We start from the raw sequence: 18835 nt of genomic DNA, 5'->3' as shown, positions 1-18835 counted from the left end.
GGCTTCTGCGGAAACTAGAGCACTATGAAATAAATGGCAAAATAATAGAATGGGTAAAGGCCTGGCTCACACAACGACAGCAGTGTGAAGCAGTTGAAGGCGAAACATCTAAAAATGCCTTTGTTAAATCAGGAGTACCCCAAGGTACAGTTTTAGGTCCATTGATGTTTCTTTTGTACATCAATGGGTCCAAGCTTAAGGACACAGTTATTGTCCTTTGGTTATAGTCTCTAGTGTAAACAGTGTATAACTTGCATGTTTTATTTGATACACTTTCCCAATTTATTTCTTGATATTAAATGCATGAAATATTAAGTAGGGGGATGTAATTACATGTCAAAAACATTTTGGTGCAGAATCTTTATGTTAAGTAGTGAATTGGTCCAGTTCTAAAAGGTAAAATTTTATCACGTCTGAAGCTGTCAAATTGAATTTTACACCCCCTTAACACAGAATTGTCAATATTTTGAGTTAGAGCTGGTATAAGTTTCTATAATTTTAATAATATTTGTCTCACTGGTAGTACACTACACTGTAAAAATCTTTTTGAGAAAGAGCAGGTGCGATTTTTTTAATTTGAATTTATTGTCTAAAAGAAATGCACTACGAAATAACTGTGTTATCGGGCCAATGATATTGGGGATGACATCAAGTCAAAGTTGCGTCTCTTTGCAGATGACAGCTTATTATACCTAGTAATAGACTGCAAAGATGACTGTAACCAACTACAAAAAGATCTAGATAAATTGATTGAATGGGCATCTGAATGGCAGATAAAATTTAATGCTTCAAAATGTTATGTTCTACGAATAACCAACAAGAAAAAACCTATATTACATGACTATCATATGCATGGCCAAGTTTTAGAAAATGTAAGCCAAAACCCATATTTAGGAGTTCAGTTTACCAACAATCTGAAATGGGATATACACATCAATAACATCACGGCAAAAGCAAATAAATCATTAGGCTTTCTGAGAAGAAACATCAGCAAATTCCCAGAAGAAATTAAGAAAAGAGCATATCAAGCCATTGTCAGACCAAACGTTGAATATGCAAGCAGTGCATAGGATCCATATAAAGAAAACCACATCAAACAGATAGAAATGGTGCCAAGAAGATCAGCACGTTTCATCAAACATCAATACAGCAGAGAACATGGGTCAGTTACTAGTCTACTGAAGGAGCTAAAACTACCATCATTAGAAATAAGACAGAAAATAAAAAGGCTTTGCTTGTTTCACAAAGCTTTACATAAAAAGATAGCCATAAATATTCCAGATTATGTAGAACAACAAGGCAGGACAACACGGCAATACCACCGAAGCAAATTTAGAAACCTTCAAACTTCAACAAACACCTACAAATACAGCTTCTTTTCACGTACCATCAAAGACTGGAATACTCTACCAATAAGACTGTTAAATATAGAAGATGCAGAGGCATTTAAGAACAGCCTCACATCTTATTTAACAGAGTAGTCACGCAACAAACATTTGATTTTAATTTCACATGTAAATATGTTTTTAATGAGCACCATATTGAATGACCAAATTAGTACTTGCGTGATGGGTCTTAGACCCTTTGCATTTCAACGATATAGATGTATATGTAGATATCCACTATACATTTACTTGAATCGTTGTATATAGATATAGGAAGATGTGGTGTGAGTGCCAATGAGACAACTCTCCATCCAAACAACAATTCAAAAATTAAACCATTATAGGTTAAAGTACGGCCTTCAACACGGAGCCTTGGCTCACACCGAACAACAAGCTATAAAGGGCCCCAAAATAACTAGTGTATGATTGGTTGTAAGTATTTCGCGGTCAAGTTAAGTTTCCTTTGTATTAGAGCTTTTTGATTCCGTGGGACGATAGCCATATCAGTCGATTATAATTGTGTATCTATAACACCTAACAAAGATGTTGTTTTACAGAGATACATGGACCATAAATGAAAGCAACAGTAGTATATCGCTGTTCGAAATTCATAACTTCGACTGAGAATAAAAAAAATCAATCTGGGTTACAAACTAAAACTGAGGGAAACACCTCAAATATAAGAAGAGAACTACGACACAACAGAAACACAACACTAAAATTTAACACACACAGAAACGAATTATAATATAACAATGGCCGTTTTCCTGACTTGTTACAGGACATTTTAATAAAAAATGGTGGGTTGAACCTGGTTTTGCCGCTAGCCAAACCTCGCGCTTTTATGACAATGTTAACTATAACATTAAAATGACAACATTACATGACAGGACAAATAAATGCAAGAACTTTCAGGACAAAATAATACACAAATACACATTACAATAAGATTCTCACTATACTTCCTGATGTTCGGAAGACAACTAAAGCTTTACTTATAGACACCACCTTAGGATGTATATATATATAGTCAATAAAATTGAGAATGGAAATGGGGAATGTGTCAAAGAGACAAAGACTGTTACAAATATCACATACATTAAAGAAATAAAAGCAAAACGGGACAAAAATAGAACATAAAACAAGAGCAATACGAACCCCTTACAACAAACCTAGGGTTGCTGACAGGGGTTCTGGAAGGTTAAACTGATTATTTTTAACATCTTGCACTGTCATTGATGTTAGTATAAACTCGGGATTGTTTCTAATTCGGTAGGTCGTATTCGATGAAAAGAAGAAGGGATTTGGGTTACGACAAATTGAACAGGTCAACAGTCATCTGTGAAACAAATATTCAATAACAGCCAACCAACTTGTGAGTTAAAGGGATAATTATTACTTCAAATCTTGATTTATTTGCTTCCTAGAAAGCGACAACCCTCTATCAAGGAAATCATGTTAGTAAATGCAAGTTCTGTAATATCGTATCAACTGGAAGATACTTCGTATGTAGACGCTGCTATTTTTCATTACTTTCTAGTCTGGCATTTCCATGATCATTTTGTTGTTACTTGACCTTTGACCTGTCAATGCCGGATACAAGATTATAGTAAAAAAGTAGATTCACTATATTGTCCATCTAGAGACCTCTTCAAATTGTCATTTCATTGAGAAGATGGAGAACAAGATATGAACTTTTTGGGGAATTTTTGCCTGAATACGAATCCATAGCTAGAAACAAATAGGAAAAGAGATGAATATGCAATCCTAACTTTTGAAACTCAGTTCTAAATAACGGAGGGAATAAAGATGAGAAAGTTTTTAGAAAATTGTATCACCCGTCGTTATAGAATTCAAGAATCAGAAAATCCAAACAAAAACAAAAGATGAGAATAAGTAACCGTTAACAGTCGTGATTGCCACAACATAAGAAACTGGGGAAACAGCAACTGTTACAAAGGACCAGAGAATAATCACAAGGTCACTGAAACAAGAGAGACAAAGAAGAAATCTACCCAAAAGACTAGAATAATAACTAAACTATGAGGTCAAACATACGGTGACCTATAATTGTTAATGTTTGTGTCATTTTGGTCTTTTGTGGATAGTGGATAGTTGTCTCATTGGCAATCATACCACATCTTCTTTTTTATATATTAAATCAGTCCTTCGCACAACTAATAGCAGAGAGAAAAATCATGTTAATATCCAATCTCTAAATCATAATTCAAAGTCCATCTGACAACATGATAATGTATAGAATTTTTGCCACCAGTTACGAAATCAAATGTAGAAAACGGTACATTCTTTTGTACTTCAAAGTTGACTAAAAGGAATACAAAAGCAAATGGTTTATTGTACATGTTGTATGCGTATTCAAACAGAATATTCCATACTCATACACATGGATTTATAAATAATGTACTACAACCCGTACATTAAAAGAGTGGAGAAAGATACCAAAAGGGACAGTCAAACTCATAAATCAAAAAATAAACTGACAATTATTAACTCAGGATGGTCCAATAAAGTCCAGTAATATTCAGCAAAATCTAACACAAAACCTCGTGCATATAAATACCAATACATACAATGCACATACAGTAAAATTGCTATCGTTACCGGTATGGCATACCAACTATGATCATTATAACACATAAACATGAAATATGCATCCATCTCATGGATAGATAAGTCCACGTATTGTCAAAAGGCAATACAACTCAATGCTTCACAACATAGATAAAGACAGAAGTAGTATACAGCTGTCCAAAAAGTCATAAATCGATTGAAATAAAACAAATCCGGATTACACAACGAAATAACAGAAACACTGAAGTGTTGTGGCTAGCCAAACCTCGCGCTTTTAACTCAACTGAGATAAACAAATACCTTTATTTAATGTAACATTTAAGACCTGTTCACTCTCTAACTGCAAATATAGATCTCCTGTAACAGTAAAGCCATACATATACAAAAAGAGAAGAAAGTTAATAAAAGAAAAAATACCGGTTAATTGTATTGCTCGAGTCAGCCAAAACTACAAAAATAGGGTGCAGAGTCAACAATGTAACAGACAAACATCAGATATATTCAGTCAGAATTTCAAGTATCGCGAGTCGCATTTAAAGTTGAATGACGAAAGAAAGCACGACCACTAGTATCTTACATGCAATGATGAACAATGTACATTACAAGGGAGATTAATCAATACTTCACGTCTATTTTTTAATATTCAAATCAGAAAAGAAGACAAACTTTATACATCAGCGCCAGCAGAGGGCAACCATTACTTTTTTAAAATATACGATACAAAGAAGAATATAATTGAAATATTAGACGCAAATAGCAGAAAACAGATTGTTGAGAATAAACAATATAGAGAGGTGAATTGTAAATTCATATTGAATATTGAATTCCAGGGAAACTGAGAATATAGAGTATATAGAATGGTATAGAGATTATACGAGATAAATATATACTGTAAATAAATACAAATACTACCCACTCTCAGGACTATTTAGGTTCAACTATTCTCTTACGGGATTTAAAAAAGTATTAAAAATACTGCTCCCAATGGGGATCATACGAAATATTTTAAAACAAATGATACTTAAGACAGCTTCAAATAAACAAAACAAAAAAAGAAGAGGAGTATTATCCGTTATATGACCTATGTTATGGACTAGTAGAATCAAGAAACATAAATATTGAAACGAGAGGATAGAAGAAATCCTTCTTAAAGTGACCAATAATATGTGCCGTGTCAATGCTATAAGTCAAGCGGTAATTCTGACTGTCGTGAGGAATGTACAGACTGCCAGGACATTTACTTGGACACATTTCAGCACACAAGTATGACCCGCTGCTTTTATTTCTTTAGCGTTATGTATCTGACCACCGGTGTTGAATTGGTAAATATTCTCACACAGCTATCCAAACATAATTGTTTCTTGAAATTTGATGCATACGGATTATCGCCATTTGTACCAAATTAAATAAAAGCTGAATGTTCAAACACGAAAAGAGATTTTTTTCCAATTTGGACTTTCACGTCTTCTCTTATGTATAGTACAAGTCGTCACAATACTCAATACGTGATAATGTAACCTTGCACCAATATTAAAGATTTGGATCCAGACACCGAGTAGTCACATGCAGTTTGAAGGTCCAGTATTGACGACCTCTGAATATTTTTATATCAAACATATACTTGCGATAAAGCTGAAGAATTCGACACAAAAAAGATATTCTCCCTAATCCCGATAAAAAAATCACATCTTATTTGAAAATTCAGATATAGAATATACTCACTTTCCAAGACGGCTTTCCTCTGATTTATCTAGGAATGCAGGAGATAATGATGGTTCACCGATTACAATGTCAGCATCGTACAGTATGATATAGCTTTTTATATAGAAATGCATAAAGGTACATTTGTACCATCATAATTTACGTAAAGCTTCAAAGAATTAATAGACATTGCTCCAATGTGTTTTATGGAAGTAAAACATATAGTTTATACACAAAACAAAACGTTCGGTCAAAGCTGTTTTGTTTTAGACACGAAATCCCATTATGCGGATGATAATGGGGTTCTAAAATGTGTATTCTTTAAAATGTACAAATAGTTAGCAAAGTACCCCAGGATTATAATTTAGTACGCCAGACGCGCGTTTCGTCTACATAAGACTCATCGGTGACGTTCAGATCAAAATAGTTATAAAGTCAAAACAAGTACAAAGTTGAAGAGCATTGAAGTCCCAAAGTTCCAAAAAGTTGTGCCAAATACGGCTAAGGAAAAATCTATTCCTGGGTAAAAAAAATCCTTAGTTTTTCGAAAAATTCAAAGTTTTGTTACAGGAAATATATAATAATGACCATATAGTTGATAAGTGTTGACTACTGGGCTGGTGATACCCTCGGGGACGAAATGTAACACATACTTCCTTTGTAATCTTTAAATTTTTGCACACAAACGAGACAGGTAGATAATGCATAAGTCGGTTACATAGTAAACCCAACCCAAATCATACAGAGACAGTGTGGAACACTTCATGCACTTTCATCGTAAAAGTCTGTCCTTTCAAAGAATAATTTCTTCCGTAACATCAAAAATAACTAACGATTATGCGGTTGCACAGTTAATTAACATGCAGCGATATCATAGATCGAAGATGACAGTTTCACCCTAGCCACATGGTAATACAAGCAAAAAGATAATTCCTTACCTATGTACCAGATGACATAAAACCTGATGCACAAGGAAAAGTATTGTAGAAATATACTTGAAATGGCAAGAGTCAAAACATGAAATGAACCCAATTCATGAAAAATACGCAGTATCGAGTCAGACATTATAGGACAATAAATATATAGCACCATCAACGAACAATAGAGTCGTTAGATTAAACTGACGAGTATCATCCATTTAAAATGGTTTATGTTTATAATACAAAAGTATCGGAATGCTTTGAATGGTCCCGAAAATGAACAGTATTCTATCCTCTTGAAATAAAGATGCAAAAAAGAATATTGTTAGAAATGAAAAACAAATAAAAGTTGCAATTCTTACACTTTATCTATAGAATTCAGGTGTAAGTTAACAAAATGATTACTTCTACTGCCAAATCAGTGCCTACTGGCATCATGCATCGTGTTTTATTTTTCTTGGTTGAGTCAACAAAACTCTTCTCTTTTTTTGTTGTTTTAACAAGTATATGAATTAAGAATAGACAGAACAAATACTTGATATATTTTTTTAATAAAGTATAAAAATTGTATAAACATACAGGTAAGAAAAATGTTAATATTTTACAAAAATGCAGTTAGAAAATAGAAAACTCAAGTGTACAATATGTAAGAAAATACAAAACTTAACAAAAAACTATAGTACATTAATGTAAATACAGTGAATCACAAATAAAGGTCTAATCACAAATAAAGGTCTAATCACATCAAATTGCATAGTGAATTCAAAACATTTCAACGTATGAATGAATGCATTCTATAATTCAAAAGAATGTTCATGGTCAAGTACATGTCCAATAGTGATATAAGAAATTGATATGCACATTATTTGATTTAAGTCTGAGGAAAAGCAGAGACATTTTGTCCGTATAAGAACATTATTTTTCGTAAATATATACCCTGGAATTACTTAAGGGACAACAAAAATCTATTAAACACTCTAGAAACCCATTCATATCCGTTGTTATTTTTATATTTATTATTTCCATTAGAATAGCATTATTATTGCACTTTATCGTTGGTCTGTTTGATTAAATGCCTTTGTTTAAAATAAATTAGAACTCTGAAATTTTTTCAATTCATCACTGTCAAATCTTAAAGTTCATCGTGACTTCCCATAGTTGGTTTTAATGGTTTGACCGACTCTGAGTGTATTCCATCAACTACAATGTTGTCATGTAAATTTTTTTGATCCTTTTCCTTGATGACTGGCTGTGGCATTCGTACATTATCACCCATTATAACCTCAAACTCTTGTTTTTCGTCATTGAAAATAACTCTACCCTCCTGGAAATATAAAATAAAAACAGTATTATACATTAAAAATAACTGCAGCATATCTTTTGCACAGAGCAAGATAAACTATAGAATTATTTTTTTAAAATAGAAACAACTCTGCTCTTTGGTCGGGATGTTTTCTCTTTGAAATATTCCCCATTTCCATTCTCAATTTTAACATTTTTTTCAAGGCTAATGCCTCGTTCACACGTACATGCACATTTAATTCGAATTGAATTCGAATCGACTTCGCTAATCGCGTTCACACGTAAAACGTTTCGAATGCGAATTAAACTAGTTTGAATTAGTTAATGTGAATCGAATTTGAATTATGTGTGAACTCAGCATAAAGACAGTAACAATCAAAACCAAGGAGTAAACAAAGACTCACAAAAACCAAAGGACATCAACAGTTATAAATAATAATTAAGAAACAACACGAACTCTACTAAAAACCGGGAGTGAAATCAGGTGCTCCGGAAGGGTAAGCATTTCCTGCACCGTATACGGCACCCGTCGTGTTATTTCTTTGTTCAGTCCGGTAGAAAACTTTGGTCGCAAACAAAGAAACCTGGTCATGTTTTGATTATACAAAATGTGATGTGATTTCGAAAACTATAATTACATTCCAACGTGCCAAATGAATTCTAATTCTGTATTAAATGTCGCATTCATTGAAAGTGGCATTCTTTTTCAAGTTGTCGATATAGACTTTTTTTTTTTTTTTATTTTAATCTAAAATATTCTTTTTAAAGAGAAACTTAAGTAAGCCACATTTCTAAGTTACATGGATACGTCAAAAAAGTATAATTTGAACCTACCGCTGGTTTTCCCGTCTCTGTGTCACGTTCACAAACACCAGTAACATCGATACAGATTTTCTGTAACAGATCTAAGTAAGACCCTGACTGTTTCCTCTTACTGTAGTGTTCCACTAAACCTGTTGTTATATCTGACTTCTGCTTTTCTGAAAATGGAATTCATTTAGTAAACAAACATCAACTTCAAATCTAAATCATTGTATTTTATATAATTGTATCTGCACCAGACTTAATAGCGTGAATTTAACATGCTACATATTTTAGTTTTGCTGAATAAAGAAAAACTGAATTAAACATGGAAAATTTTGTAACGTCCAAACACAGAAGGCGATTGCTGTATGAGAAAACTTCAGCAGCCTACATGAATTGACAGATGCTTTCCATTAAAATAATTTAAAACTACAAGTGCTTGACACACTGGTTGACTTACTAAGAAGCTGTTTACAAGCGGCTCTAACTTTGGATGGGCTGAATTCTGTATCTTTAAAATTATCCTCATCGCATACTGTGCGTAAAACTGTTGGCACTTTTTTCTCCAAATTCTGTTTAGAATCGTAGGTTAATCGTTTGGAAAGTTCTACAATGTAATGACTATATTTAGATGTTGTTAAATTACAATTGGATACAGTCACGATTAAAACAGTTCTTTGAGAAAAATAGTAAGCTAGCTGGTTAGACATCGTGTTTACCAGCAGAGACTTCGTGGAAACAAATCTTAATAGGGTGTGCCAAAGACAGACAAAAGCGATTCATAACATCTAAAAATATAACTATGAGAAAAGAACACGAATTCATCATAATTTAATTATTACGAGATTACAAAATTCGCAGTTAACTGATATGACTACGTAGTACATGTAGTTACTAATATTGATAATGTAACCGAACTATTTTCGTAAAACTTAAATTCCCAATTTCGTTTTGTAGCTATAGACTCGGGGTTTTGCTGATCTCAGAATGATTTTATGTTATAAAAGAATGTTGCGATGCGTTGTTTGATTTCTTTGTTTGATTTCAGGCCCAACCTGGTTTTAACTAGGTGGTTGTGGTGTGTTGTTAATTGCATTTTGTTGCTGTTTTAGGTCGATTGCATTTAGATACATTGTGGTGAATTGTTGGTTGTATCGTTATTCGTAAATTTGGTTATATTTGATGATCGTTTACATGGGTAGTCAGGCTGGAGACAGACGGTTCAAAGTCCCAATAACGTTTCTATGCGACAGTCAGGAGTCTGTGGTTGTCGTTGCTTGGTTTTTGTCATGGTTTGTTTTTGTTATATTGTTATATTCAATCAGGCCGTTGATTTTCTCTTTTCAATGTTTTACAATTCTGCATCCCAGTGCCTTTTATAGTTTATCATGTACGGTATGATTTTGTTCATTGGATAAGGTCATACATGTACGGTGACACATAACGATTCACAGCTTTGTTTTTTTTGGTCTTAAATGGATAGCCAAATTATAACCATCACTCCATATTATATATGATTGACAATTCAGTTTTAAAGCTTTTAAATCAAATATAAATAGTATTGTTTTTTTAATAGTTGGAATTGTTAAAAAAAAGTCTTAGATATAAAAAAAAGTGTTGTGCCAAGTACCATGTCACTATTAATATGCATGGAATTCAACAACAGCGATGCAGTTCATATTTCTATCCAGAATGTGCATTATTGTTAGACAAAGCATTGTTTACATGTACGGGAAATGTTGTACTTCTCGCACTTAGATGTTGTAAATTTAGAATCAAATATTTCCAAGATTGGTTCTTGTCAAATAATAAAACGACCATCATGAATATCAAGATTGTTTATTGGTATGACACATTTGCGACTTTTGTTACCGAAATGTATAGATCCATGTGTAAAGAAGAAGAAAGTGTTAAAAGGCTGTCATTAAATGACAACGTGAACATTTTATCAATATAGTCATGTCAGTGGCGGATCCAGGGGGAGGGTTCCGAGGGTTGGAACCCCCTTTTTTTGACGATAAATGCATTTGAATGGGGACATATAGTTGGACCCCCCCCCTCCATTTTGTCCTGGGTTGGGAACCCCCTTTTTCAAATGGCTGGATCTGCCACTGCATGTTGGGAAAGTCAAACATTGCGGGAACTTTTACTATACCGGCTTAGTAAGAAACAATAAGACGTGATCTATTTATCATGCAAGTTGAAGCAGGTTTTTTTCTCACTTTTGAAACAATTTTTTTTCCAAGACTATAAGAATCAAGCAATTCATTTAAAAAAAGAACATGACCCCACACATAAGGTCCATGCCTCAACTTTTAAACTCACCTTTCGATACGGCTTCGCACCCAGCACATACTACATCTAAAAAAACACAGTTGAATGGAAAATTAAAAAAACGAATATATGCTACTTATAACTTATACAAATATATATATATATAATAAAAAAAATGACTAATTTTAAAATTTGGTCAGGATGCCGCCAGGCTAACACATATCTAAGCATGAAATATAAAGTAGTGAGACACAAAAAAGAATAAAACACACATGCATTATTTCTCCTGACAAATAGGATAATGATAGTTTTACATGGACTGACTTTACAGGCCCTCGTCTGCTTATGGTATAATATGTACGCCCATCTATGTATAAAAAATATGTCCTAGAATACATCTGTTGAGAAGATCAGTCCTTTCACAATCCGTTCTTGTTTGCCAAATCATCAAAATTACAAAATAAGGTATTACTTCAACAATGTTATCAAAGTATAGCTGTTATTATAATGGATCTATTTATTCAATTATCAGACACAATTGAACATGTTTAAATCATACATTACAGTCAGAACTTGACTTACCTTTTGACAATTCCTCTTCTTTCTTATTCCCTGATATCGTTAAAATAATGCTAGAAAACAACAACAGAGCATTTAAGATATTCATTTTTAATAATCTGTAATGGGATCCTGTAGTACTACTGTACTGAGCCTGTGGATTTGTCCGATCAAATAAATAAAGAACACGTATCAAAACTCGTTTCCCATGTAAACAATAATAAATCGATATCTATTAGATGTTTGAAAATATATAAATCGTACATGGTATGTAAATTTCCGGAAATAATAATGTCATCTAAAACTCAACATGTTATGAGCTGGGACTATTTTACTAACGTTAGTTTAATAGTGCAAGCTAAAAATCATGATTTTTTTTTAAACAACTGTAGTGCGTTACCAAATTACTAAAACAATTTGGACATTTTAAAATAAGATGGATGGTTGGATTGGTGGTTATTAAAGGCCTTCAAACTGGCAATCACGGGAGAAGAATATTTCAAGTGTTGTGATATTTGTATGAGCCTTTCTTTCCGGGCTTTCTTTGAACTTAACCACAACGCTGAGTCGGGATTTCAACCGGTGCTAGTTCACAAAAGGTAACCGTGTGTCCGCATGAAATGATTAACTCTACTCTGAGACTAACGTTTATAGAAGTCTCAGCTCTACTTGGACATAATATTCTGACTCTTAGCCGACCAGTCTTTATGCTTACTCATAAATTCCACATACCGTTATCAGATAAGCAACAAATAATAATTTTAAAGTATTTGTTTGACCCTACCGGAGGATTTAAGGCATGCCATTCTCTCTTGAATAAGCACGAGTCCGCAACATCTGGGTCTTCTCTGTATTTTGGTATTTCAACCTTTGCGTGGAAAGACCCTAAATGTTTTCATGTTTCCTTCTCATTTCATATTTCCGTGAACTTTGTTTGTTTCACTACTTTTTAAAAATACCATAGTTTCAAAACAAAAATAATGATGGGAAAATCTAAAAGAATAAATTCATTTTATACAAAAACCAAGTTTTAATTATATATATACGTGTTACAAATTATTCTTTCGTAAAAGAAGCAAGAACAAGGTTTAAAGAAAGGTTCATGTAATACATGTAATTGACAAGCGGCTTCTTATTTGGTTTGAATATAACAATGTATATCAAACACAAATGTATCAAATATCCCATATCTGATGCATTTATCATCTGAAAATCAGACTAACGAAGAAAAACAGTTCTTAAAGGTTGGCCTTTTCAACTTCGTTAATCGGTTTATCTCTCAAAATTATCATGATGTGATTTGACAATATCTAATACTTAAAAGTTTCCGTTTACTGTAAAAATTAATTAACAGTATTGAAATGTTTATTTAATTCATTAATCCGAGTCAATTAATTGCTGTTCGTGTTACTTAATGTCGGATTAACGAGATTAGTATTACATCGGGTTTTTTCTTCAAAGTTTTACAGTTGATTTAGTTTAATTATGTTTTATACAAGTGATAGTTGTCAAACATGTCACAAACGAGTTTCAACTTGTCAACATTTGAAAATATCTGATACTGAATTTTGCTTGTTTAACGTCCAGTGACAAATATGTTATGCATATCAAGGAAAAGAACAAGATCAAAACGGACATAATCAATTTGCGCCAATTACAGTTTTGAAAAGATACCAATTGTGCCACTTTCTATATTTCTTATAGCCTTGATTGCGCAAATAAATGGAATCACATTGCTTCACATTTATTGGTTTATTTTTTTTACTTATATAAATATGAAACACGTTCTACATGTATAATTAAACTGTCCACTTGAGAATAAACTAAACACTTAAAGAAAAAAACCCGAAACTACTCATAAATAAATTGTTCAGTAATAGTTTTCCACGTGTAAAAGGTGTATGAAATATCGTTAAAGAAAATAATATGATAGAGGAAACCCAGAAGCTGCAAGAAAGTCGACACGACTCGGAAAATGAAAACTTTGCTCAAGAAAAGTTCAAACACTATTGAAAGGAGAAGTGAGCAGAAAGGGATATGTGTCTCTTCTCAAACAAATACCAAACTCTGGTTTAATGTTGGTAAGGTGGATAGACTGGGTGAAGTTAGGAACATTTAGACCGCTGGTAAAAGGAACACTTGCCCAACACGTCTTTTCGGATTTTAAGGTCCCTTTTTCTAACCAGACTTTGTCGAGTGGTATTTGGACTGGTTTTTTTTTGATATATTTCTTTGCTTTGTAAGCACTTTTGTTAAAAAATATTTTTTTACTGAATCTGCCAGATTAAGTTCATAAGAAGTCCGTTGAGAGTATTTTTTTTAGATAGACATTTTAAGGAAAATTATTGCTTTAAGCAAGTATTATACTTCTATAGCGATGCTAAAAAGTCTTACAAGATCAATCACTTTCAAATTTCATGCTTTAAATTAAGAAAGATATCAGCTGGATAGTTTAAAGAAAAATAGTATTTAAGAATTAATGTTACTTACTACTTTTCGTTGTATATTGAACCGTAAATGTGTGAAAGAAAGATCGCTTTTGTGCCTTAGCTAATTATACATTAGTTTTAGCTAGGATTTGTTGTTGTTAATGGCGGTTAACAAGCTTTCAGTAACAGTGACTACTCTCAGATTTGTATACTTTGTTTCTGTGTTTTTGTTAAGTTTTTTTTGTGCTTTGTATCGATCTGATGATATAAGCCCTTTTCATCAGATTTTTATTGTTTGCTCTCATGTTGTGCTGCCACACCAAATTACCATGTTATGGGGCAGATTTTGACAAGTAAACATGTTCAACCCTCGTACACTCTGTATCTGCCTGTATCACGTCAGAATCCTGTAGTTCATTTGTTGTCGTTTGTTGCAGTTTATCATTAACTGTTCATTCATGAATCAGGTCGTTTTTACCGTTTTATTTTTTTTTACATTTGTCATTCCAGGGCCTTTGATAGCTTACTATGCGGTATTGGTTTTGCTCATTGTTGAAGGCCGCCACGGTACGGTCACCTTTAGTTATTTACTTCTACTATTTGGTGTGTGATATCTCTTTGGCAATCATACCACATCCTCATTTTCAAAATCTAATATAAACCTGTTAAAATCTGTTTTTCGATTAAGGAATATACATTCTCAGTTGTTTTTGATAAACGAACCAAATTCACAGTCACATGAAAATGTATTGACCGGAGTATATATAGTACTCGAAGAGAAAGAGGAATTCAATTATCATTTTTGTGCGTTCCTGTGGCTTTCCCATTTCAATGTCCGAACTTCGAAGCAATCTTAATAATAATCATATGCTACGCCTTGAAAATGATGGTAAATTGAAGGTCATAGAACCATTCCAAAGAAGTATAGCCTCTGTCCATTGTTTTTTTTTGTGAGACATATTGCGAACAAATATGACTGAAAATTGCAATTTAAGATCCAATGATTTTCCTCGTCATGTATCTACAGATGATCAAATTCAAGTCTATTATTTAACAGTTGATTAAATTAAGACGAAAAGATATAAACAAGAATTGCTATCTAATCAGATTATGACATATAAAAACAGCAAAGGAAATGGATTGTTTTTAATTACCTCTGAAGTTTTTGCTGTAAACAAGTAATCGTAAATCGAAAGCAAAATGACGCTTCATTAAGAAAGCGACATGTTTTGGAGACAGGAAAGTAAAACATTGATTTCAGAGCACAGAAGTTTTTCAAGCTTGAGAATTGAGAAATTAATCCGTTTCAAAATGCGATCTCTTCATTATCACACAGTCTTTGTGATACAAGATAACTAGTTTTGTGTCTAATGATTTGAAATTTTTTAACGGATTAAATCGAAGTTTAATTGAAACTTAGCCGATAATATGCATTTGCCAGCCAAAGAAACCTGCGATGTTCAATGGTGGTTCATGCATCTGTAAGGAAATTACCATAATTATCTCTTCAAGATCTCCAGTTATGTGGGCCTTCCTTTAATCTATAGTCTACACGATTTCTGGAAACAATGATAAGTTTTCTGTCGCATTCATTTTATTTTATTTCAATGAAACCTTTTAAATTTAGAATAATTGATATTACTAGCTGGTACAGTACATCGACTATGGACTACGAAACATTACAAAGGTTAGGATAAGAAACATCCGTATATTAGTTTGTTTCTTCAAAATATATTTTGTCTGCAGATGATATTATTCAAATTGAGAAAGGAAATGGGGAATGTGTCAAAGCGACAACATCCCGACAACAGAGCAGACAACAGATGAAGACCACCAATGGGTCTTCAATGTAGCTAAAAACTTCCGCACCCGTAGGTGTCCTTCAGCTGACCCCTTAAAAAATATGTATACTAGTACAGTGATAATAAACGTCATACTTAACTCCGAATTATACACAAAAAACTAAAATTAAAAGGCATACAAGACTAACAGAGGCCAGAGGCTTCAGACTTGGGACAGGTGCAAATATTATATAATCTTTAAATAATTTTCTATTCCCTCGAAAATGGTTTCGATTGCAAGAAATATACGTTACTCTTGAATTGTGAAAAACATTACAAAATGTACCAACAGATCCCCTAAAGATATTTGCAATAATTCAAATTTTAAAAGTGTTCAAATCCTCCCTCCCGAACTTAATATTTCGGAGGGTCATTATCTCATATTCTTAAGAGAAAACGTTTTTCAATCATTTTATTTTCAATGAAATGTTATTTATCGCTGCAAGTTACTGATAAACAATTTTGACACAGAACTCTTGAACAGTTCGCTCCAAAAGCATAGTATTTGTGATTGATAACTTCTATACACCATATGTGCTTGAATGTGAAAAATTTTGCTTATAATTTCGGTTACTTTTCCTATGTATGTCCACCAAACGGACTGCAAAACAATGACTTTAGGTTGGTAATTAAGATTTAAATGAAACATTTTAATCGTTGTAAATTTTAGCTATCAACTTTGCTATTTTAGATAATTTATCATATATCGACTTTTCGATATTTGTCCCTGACACAGTCGCCACGGAACTCTATTGATTCACCAGGAATGCGTAATCTGTAAAATACAATCGCTATAATAGCACATATCATCTCGAGTTTACTTTTATCTTATTCATATTAAACATTTCAGTTCAAACATAAACAATGGATACATTAATTGTCCCTTTTCTCTCCAAATCTTACATAAAAAGCTATACAATCTACAGAATACGGAATTAATTTTCACATTTTCTCAAAAGCAGTAACTAGAAAAAAGCAAGGATTTCTATGTCAAACTTTGAAAATTGCGAAGTCTTTGACTGTCAAAGTTTTCTTCTCGATAGCTGCTTCATATTGTTAAAGTCAGGAACAACGCACGTACAAAGAAATTTTCTATAGGAACCACACTGGTTTTGTTTCTTTTAATTTTAGCGCATGTAGAAAAAAAACACCTTTAATTTCGTTCTTAAAATGTGCTATCGCTTTCATTCGACTAAAAGCACGAAACTAAATCGTAATTGAAAGAAATTTATATCCCTATTTGGTAAATTTAGCAGTCAAAACAGCTATTTGAAAAAAATATCTCTATAGAAATATCCTACTTTATAAATCTTACAAGGGTCAATACATGTCTAGAGAAACAATCTGTTTCTTATTGCGATTATACTTTATAGATTAAATAAATAGAACCAAAGATTCAAAATCAGCCTGACTTTTCAAAAGTGTAAGATCTTAAAAATTAATTTTAATAAATAGGCTTTGTTTGAATGGTTTTACACTAGTAATTTTGGGGCCCTTTATAGTTTGTTGTTCGGTGTGAGCCAAGGCTCCATGTTGAAGGCCGTACTCTAACCTATAATGATAAAAATACTTTTTAAATTGTTATTTGAATGGAGAGTTGTCTCATTGGCACTCACACCACATCTTCCTATATCTATTTAGTTGTTGTCGTTTGTTGATGCAGTTAATAAGTGATTCTCGTTTCTTATATAGATAAGACCGCGATTCTCGTTTCTTATATAGATAAGACCGTTGGTTTCCCCGTTTGAATGGTTTTACTCTAGTAATTTTTGTGGCCCTTTATAGCTTGCTGTGCGGTGTGAGCCAAGGCTCCGTGTTGAAGACCGTACTTTTACCCAAAATGGTTTATTTTTACAAATTGTGACTTTGATGGAGAGTTATTGGCGCTCATACCATATCTTTTTATATCTATATATGGAAGAACTACCACATTGAGTCAATGACTATTAAATACAGGCAACAGTAGTATACCGCTTTACGAAACTCATAAATCGATTAAGAAAAAAATAAAATAAATCCGGGTTACAAACTAAAACTGAGGAAAAAATATAAGAGGAGAACAACGACACAACAGAAACACAATATTAAAATGTAGCACAAACAGAAACGAACTATAAAACAACAATGGCCATTTTCCTGACTTGGTACAGGAAAATGTATAAAAAAAAAAACCTAGTACCGCACCAGTCCTATGACCTGAAATCAAGCCTTTTAATCATCATTATATCGCAAAATATGTGTTTTCGTGAAAAGGACTGTAGAATTTTTGTGTATAGGTCTCCCTGAAAGGAGCTGTACATCTCATGTGGGTGACCAATTGCATCTTTGTGGGTTTGCTCGTTTAGGTAAACTAAAGTTTTTTTTCAAAGAAAAGCTATAATCCTAAAATTGATCTTATTTTAAAAGCTATAAAAATAATTACAAACATCAACTTCCTTTAAATTTTGGTGGATAATAGTCTCACTGATAATCATGCCACAGATCATGATCTTCATGTACAAAGGTATTGCAGAGTATTTAACATTAAAACAACTTTTTTTCATTTTTTATCAAAGAAAATTGGAGTTTATACGATTGAAACACATTCAATAACAGCTTCTTATTGATTCCCTGCGTTCTTTGTTAAACGTCCAATGGAACACATTACATTTATAAAATAAGGAGAGTAAAAATTAAAAAACTAGGTTGGTGTTAATTATACTGTTTGACTGCGACAAAGGGCGAACAATGTGTACTTTCAATGGAATAAATATATTCTGAAGTGGCAATTTTTCCCTGCGGTAGGTCACCAATATACTCCTTTAAAAGTTATTGTCAAGTTTAGTTTACGTTTCCGTTACATATTTGTGTACCAACTATTCCGAACGAACGAAAGATGCACGAAAGACACAAGAGGGACAATCAAACTCATAGATTGAAAATAAACTGACAAAGCCATGGCTATGAAAATAAACTGACAAAGTCATGGATGAAAACAAAGTGACAAACAGACAAATAATAGTACAGAAGACACACCATAGAAAACTAAA

At 32.8% G+C, this 18835-nt stretch overlaps 1 protein-coding gene across 1 annotated transcript; it reads right to left on the bottom strand.

Annotated features, from left to right (window-relative positions):
• Positions 1 to 7130: 7130 nt before the first annotated feature.
• Positions 7131 to 11783, bottom strand: LOC134725923 (uncharacterized). The gene is made up of 5 exons (XM_063590215.1): positions 11561 to 11783; positions 11030 to 11065; positions 9165 to 9311; positions 8735 to 8880; positions 7131 to 7922 (listed from the first exon to the last, which is right to left on the bottom strand). Exons 1-5 carry the CDS (start codon positions 11643 to 11645, stop codon positions 7731 to 7733), a joined length of 606 nt encoding a protein of 201 aa, XP_063446285.1. The 5' UTR covers positions 11646 to 11783; the 3' UTR covers positions 7131 to 7730.
• Positions 11784 to 18835: the final 7052 nt, after the last annotated feature.

The sequence above is a fragment of the Mytilus trossulus genome, chromosome 7 (assembly GCF_036588685.1).
Source record: "Mytilus trossulus isolate FHL-02 chromosome 7, PNRI_Mtr1.1.1.hap1, whole genome shotgun sequence".
NCBI lineage: Eukaryota > Metazoa > Mollusca > Bivalvia > Mytilida > Mytilidae > Mytilus > Mytilus trossulus.
This window is presented reverse-complemented; position numbering and strand designations above follow the sequence as displayed.

Excerpts from the sequence above, each read along its gene's own strand:
- LOC134725923 (XM_063590215.1), bottom strand. The coding sequence starts at position 11,645 with ATGAATATCTTAAATGCTCTGTTGTTGTTTTCTAGCATTATTTTAACG. Across the intron at positions 8,881-9,164 it reads CGCTTGTAAACAGCTTCTTA|AAAAGCAGAAGTCAGATATA; the intron begins GTAAGTCAACCA and ends TTCCATTTTCAG. Across the intron at positions 7,923-8,734 it reads CAGAGACGGGAAAACCAGCG|GAGGGTAGAGTTATTTTCAA; the intron begins GTAGGTTCAAAT and ends TTATATTTCCAG.